Source organism: Cygnus olor, unplaced genomic scaffold, assembly GCF_009769625.2.
Source record: "Cygnus olor isolate bCygOlo1 unplaced genomic scaffold, bCygOlo1.pri.v2 scaffold_136_ctg1, whole genome shotgun sequence".
Classification (NCBI taxonomy): Eukaryota; Metazoa; Chordata; class Aves; order Anseriformes; family Anatidae; genus Cygnus; species Cygnus olor.
The window spans coordinates 1-5,998 of NW_024429103.1; the positions used below are offsets into that span (position 1 = coordinate 1).

A 5,998-nucleotide genomic window follows, 5' to 3' on the forward strand; every position below is an offset into this window, starting at 1 on the left:
AGAAGGTCCAGGAAAAAAATACAGAGAGAAATCTCGAGGGAAGACGTAAAGGTAAGCAAGTTTAGAGTGTTACCAGCAAACGTTATCTGATTCTTTGCTGGGTGTTTCAGATGCGGGTCTCCGGGGCAGAAGCATTCAGTACTTGGACTAAGCTGACCAGCAAAACGTGCAATTTGCCATCAAAAGCCACCGATGAGCATTTACCCAAACAATGCTAACCATCAAAAGTTGAAATTCTTGATCAATAGAGTCACCCTCAAAACCAAAATCAGTCTTAAGTGGTGCAATTTCTGTACAGAATTTTACTTTACAAGAAGAAACATTTTGAAAAATCATTTTAATTTGCAGGTTCCGTTTTGAAAACATAATCCAGCAGGATGGAAATGGTGCTCTCTTTTCTCCCCAGCTGCCGTCGCATCCTCTCCTTTCCCCTCCAGGGATGTGCAGGTTTTCTCCTCTCCTTTCCCCTGCAGGGATGTGCAGGTTTTCTCCACGTTGCTCTGAGGGCCCGCTTCCCATCTGTTGTCCCAGCAAGGGGCGGTTCCTTGCCATGGAGGCCATGAAGAAGGTCCTTCAGCTGGAAACATCCCCGTGATGGTCCCGCTCCCAGCAGAAGTTTGGGCTGACTGCAGAGCCACAGCTGGAAAACCTTCATCCTTGGTCTGGTGAGACCGCGTCGTGGACAAACGAGGAGTTGGTCGTCTTTGGCAAGAGTTTGTTATGTTTTTCTCCAATATCTCGCGGTCCGCTGTCAGATGGATTTCTGTAAAACAAGTGAGACTCTGAGCAAAAAATGCTACAGCTTTTTAGGGCTCTTTGCCCACATGCGGACCCCGTGGATGGCTTCAGGCCACAACACCGAGGGCAACTCCGCCATTTCCCTCCCGCCGTTTACCCCATCACCAGACCCCGGCCAGCAGCAGGGTTCAGCTCTGCCAGGCCCACCCAAAAAAGCCCCTCTCTTCCCACCAGGCCTGGAAACCAGCACCCAGCTGCAAACACACACTCTCCTCTCTGGCCAAGAGCAGCCTCCTGCTTTGTTAGGCCTTCTAAATGCTGACGACTAATGTGGCCTGGTGTGTCTGCGTGGCAACAGAAGAGAAATTGAGGGACTTGAGTCTAGCGATGGAGGAGCCAAAGGTTTTGGTTGGATTGAGCCAACGCACGGCTCAAAACTAAGATCTCTTTGGAGAAACCCCGCTGTCCCCGTAACTACTTTCCTCCAAGGCTTGAGCCCCCCCAAAAGAACACGGATGTGGATCATGCACCTGTTTTGCCACCTGTGACGGCGTTGTTGCAACTCCGGGCAGTCAAAGCTCGGGTCACCATGGACTGGGCCATGGCGTAGGGGGTCTGGGAACGAACTTTGGCGGTTGAAGCTGCATAGACCTGGCCCCCTTGTGTGTCAGTGGCCCAAAAACAGAGGGGTAGCTGGGCTCCTTGGGCAGGCTGGCCTTGGAATTAGATGCTTCCATCTTCAGACGGTCTGGAAGCACGGACCAGAACTTCTCAGCCCGTAACTTCATCAGTCTTTGGGAGCTGGACCTCCCTAGCTGGAATCTGCCTCTGTCATCGCTGGGCTCCTGAACCATGCTGCCCTCTGAGTTTGACAAGGACAGCATGGAAACGATGGGTGTTCTTAGCGGGCCTGGGGCTTTCTGAGATTCAGGGCACTTCACTCCGTCTCTGGCAGGGCTTCCAGGGTGGATGGCTTCCTGACTTCAGGAGGGGCTTTTGCTGTTTTTTGGCCTTTGCTCTTCTGAGGTTTTGCAGATTTCACAGCCTTCGCCCAGCCCCGGTCTTGCGCCTGGTCTTTGGGCGCTGTTTGGGCTCTTTTTTAGGCTTTTTTGGGCGTTGTTTTGGGCTCTTTTTTGGGCGCTGTGTCTTCCTGCAGTTGGTCGCTCAAAGGCTCATTTTCGGCATGAGGCAGCTCGGGGATCGCTGGCAGCCTGCTGAAAGGACAAACAGACAAGAATTCATCCACCTGCACCACATCTTTGGGGCCCCATCTTGTACCCCCCCATGCAGCGCCCGTGGCTGCAGACCCCAAACAGAGGCGCCAGCCCTGAGAAGTGGGGGGCTCCCCGCGGCGTCATCCTCCCCCCTCCCAGAGCCTCCAGCCTCACCTGAACAAAGGCTTCTTCTTCTGCTCGGCCCTCCTCTTCCAGGGTTGCCCTTTTTCTTTAAAAACGATGCTCACGGTGCCCGGGAAGGGTGGCAATTCAGGAAGTTTCTCTGGAATCGGGAAGGAGAGATGTCAGAAGAACATTTCCATGATTCTGCTGTACCCGGGACACGGCAGGTGCTGAGGCCTCCTGTGGTGTCCCAGAGGCCGCTGTGCTCCCCTCACAGCCTCCATCTCCAGGTGCCTTGGCCCTCTTTGGCACCAGCCTCACCCGGCTCATTTTTAGGCCATGACATGGTTTTGGGGCCAAGTTCTGGGACAGAGGAGCTGGGTACAGCCAATTTTAGGGGGTGTTCCAGATCCCCGACCTCCTGCAGCACCCAGGGCCGGGCACCTTGGGCACATCACACACAGGGGCTCCATTTTGGAGGCCCGGAGACAAGAGGCTGTGCTGAGCTGGCATGAAGCTGTGGCACAAGAGGAGCCAGCAGCCGCTTTGCATCTCTTACCTTGGCTGGGAGACGACGACACAGCCCGTTCTTTCTCCTGCCTGTCATCCCTGCGGGCCTTGAGACGCTCCCTGGGTGATAGTTGGGGCACTTTGTCCATTTTAAAGCTGGAAAAAGAAGAGATCGGCGTGACCCAGGGCACCACCACTCCCCACGCTCACCCGCTCAGGGAGACGTTTTCGCGTTGCCGTAAAGGCCCCATCCCCAAGGACTGTCCTGGGAAGAGGGGTCGCCCTGCAAAGAAGCCCAGGCCTCGATGGGAAGCAGGCGTTGCCTCAGTTCCTCCATCTGTCAGGTCAGATCCACCTCACTGGCTGAGCACCCATGGGTGCAAGGAGCAAACGCTACCGAACCGGAGCAGCGGCCACAGCCGCAAACATACTTACTTAGGAAAGATGATGACACGGCCAGAGAAGGTCAGGGAGGCCACGGGTTCCAGCCGCGACACCACCACGTCCATCAGCTGGGGGACCTGCAGTGGAGGAGCATGGAGATGGCAAATGTCCTCTGCCTGGCCGAGGCACTCGGTCCTGGAGGAGCCCAGGCCAGCGGGAGCCAGCAGGACCACAGCTCTTGGCCACCCCAAGAGGTTGGCCAAGAGATCCAACCCAAGAGGTACGGGTGGGCCAAGGGCAGGCATTGCTACTGCACCCTTGTGAGGCTGCCCAGGCCGTGGGGAAAACAAAACCCTCACCTTCTGAAGGTTCTCCTTCCCAGACAACACCTCCAGGAATTCATAATAGAATTTCCTTTGTGCCTTCGATGAGGAGCACCCCTACGTCCGTCAGGACGAGGGCGATGTTCTCCCCCTTCCCCACGCAGCGAGAGATGAGGGACATTGTGCCTTGGATGCAGCCCTCCACCTTCTTCCAGGACACAGAGGCAGCTGCAGCCACCTCACCAAATTTGAGGGGTTCCAACTCCTTATGGCCTAGAAAACCAAACAAGAGGGATGGAGTCGGTCACCAGCGGCCCTTCCCCGCGTGTTCCCCAGGTGCTGCTCATTGCAGTCATCGCCCAGAAAGGCTTCGGTTTGGGACCTGCTCCGTGCAGGGGACACTTTACTTCTGAGAAGCATCTGAGATCCAGGGAGGGGAACATCCATGCAGCAAGGGATTCATGCACCCTCTTACCTGGCAGGTACTCCTTGTCGTTCGTGAGGTTGTGGTCAACAACGAGGTTCCTGGCCAGGCGAAACGTGGGCCACTGCACCGTCAGGGACTTGTTACCATCCTCGACACATTTGGAAACAACATCAAAGCAGCCAAGAGTGGGAATTCGGACGCCCTGCAAATGGAAGAGAACGGAAGGGCCGAAGGTTAAGGATCAGCTGGAGGTGGTCCCATCCAGGGACGGTGCTTCAGGTCCTGCTGTGCCCTTCCCGATGTTGGGAGCCAGGCTGAGGGGATCCAGGGGCTTCCAGCGGCTGGGATCAGCCCTGAGATACCACACCACCTACCACAAGCAACACCGCACTTGTGCGATACCTATCGGTCTCTTGGTGGGGACTTTTGGGGTGAGTTTCCTGCTTTTGAGGAGGGGAACAAGGGCGACGTGGGTGCCAACCCACCTGGTGAAGCAAGAGGTGCTCCTGGATGTAGACGGACACTGCATCCCAGACAGATATTCGCTCTGGAAGGCAAAGAAAATCAGGTCACGCTCTGCGTCTGGTGGCTGCCACCCTCCCAGCACCCCCAGCCCCGTGTTTTGGTGGCAGATGAAAAGAGCCAGCACATCTCCAGCCCCAAATGGAGACCCCCCGGTGGTGACCGCAGAGCCGGGTCCCCCCCACGGAAAGCCCCAGACGGGGGTCAGCCACACTCCTGCAGTGCTGGGGGTGCCCGTACCTTGGTCAGTGACGCCTGGCATCGCGGAGATGTGCTCCATCGCGCTGCTCTCTGGGAAGCCTAACGTGGTACGCCTCGTGCAAGCAGGTTGCTCCTTGCTGGCATCAGCCACCTGGGGGCTCATCCTGCCCGAACGTCTCCGTACCTCTGTCGCAGGCACAGCCTCTTTTATATGGTCATGTCACAGTGATATCTGTGACATTGCGGTGACACGGCCAGTGCTGGCTGCTGCCCGCAGTGACGCCGGCACCAAGCGCCCGCTGCCTGCCCAAGCACCTCTGTGCTGGGAGGAGGACATCAAAGAGTTGTGGGTAATCGTAGAAATTGTAGAATTGTAAGAACTGTAGAAACTGGAATCATAGAATTGTAGAAATCAGAAAAGAATTTTAGGACTGTAGAAACTGTAGGATTGCAGAAGTCAGAAAAGAATCTTAGAAATAGAACTGTAGAACCACAGAAATCGTAGAATCCCAGAACTGTAGAAATCGTAGAAGTCACAGAATCGTAGCATCGTAGAAGTGAGAGAAATGCTCACTGCTCTTGGTTTGGCCATGAACTTGGGGCTTGAACTGCGTCGAGGCCTTGGGGCGAGAAGCTGGGAGAGGACTCTGCTGGGACAACCGGCCCAAACTGAGACTGGGGCTCTGGAGAAGAGAATTTGGCCCCTGTAAATATGCTGTGGACCAGCAGGAGAGGCTTTGGGCCCTAAAAAAACAGATTTGGACCAAAACTGGTGGCTTTAGACCCTCAAACTGAGACTTTGGTCTTTCAGAATTAATGTTTAGACCAGAAAAATGAGACTTTGGGTTCTAAGAATTAGGCTTCAGCCCCACAAAATGGGTGTTTGAACACTTAAAGGAGGGTTTGGACACTAAAAAGGGAGGTTTAGGTCTACAGAAATTAGGGTTTGGACACTGAAAAGGGAGGTTTGGTCTCCAACTGGAGGTTTTGGACTCTCAAATACGGTTTGGACCCTAAAATTAGGCTTTGTATTTTAAATTCACCATCACAGAGGGAGGAGGTGCCACCTGGCAGCCCTCCCCCTCCTGGGGACCTGGAAGCTCTGCACACTGCAGCTTTTCTGCCCCAAAGAAAAAGAAAATGGGCATGGGGAATGCAGGTCACGGTCGGTCTGTAATGCTCTGTCTGCTGATCTTCCTTTATTTCATCAGTCACCTTCTGAGCCCGTTCCTGGGGGCGATTGGTTTGGTTTTGGTAATGTTTTTGGACCCGTTTGGTGGTCGGTTTTCTTTTCGTTAATGTTTTTGGAGCCATTTATTGATTGGTTTTCTTCTTGTTAACGTTTTTGGACTCATTTTAGTGGTCACTTTTCTTTTGGTAATATTTTTGGACCTATTTAGTCATTGGTTTTCTTTCTGTTAATGTTTTTGGACCTGTTCAGTGGTCGTTTTTCTTTTGGTAATGTTTTTGGACCCGTTTGATGGTTGGTTTTCTTTTGTTAACGTTTTTTGACCCATTTGGTGGTTGGTTTTCATTTGGAGGTCGTTTACTCAACA

At 53.9% G+C, this 5,998-nt stretch overlaps 1 protein-coding gene across 1 annotated transcript; it reads left to right on the plus strand.

Annotated features, from left to right (window-relative positions):
• The first annotated feature begins 3,396 nt into the window (after window positions 1–3,396).
• Window positions 3,397–4,819, plus strand: LOC121063252. Its single transcript, XM_040543619.1, has 2 exons — window positions 3,397–3,564; window positions 3,767–4,819. The coding sequence occupies exons 1-2, from the start codon at window positions 3,397–3,399 to the stop codon at window positions 4,817–4,819; spliced, it is 1,221 nt and encodes a 406-aa protein (XP_040399553.1).
• The last annotated feature ends 1,179 nt before the right edge of the window (window positions 4,820–5,998 follow it).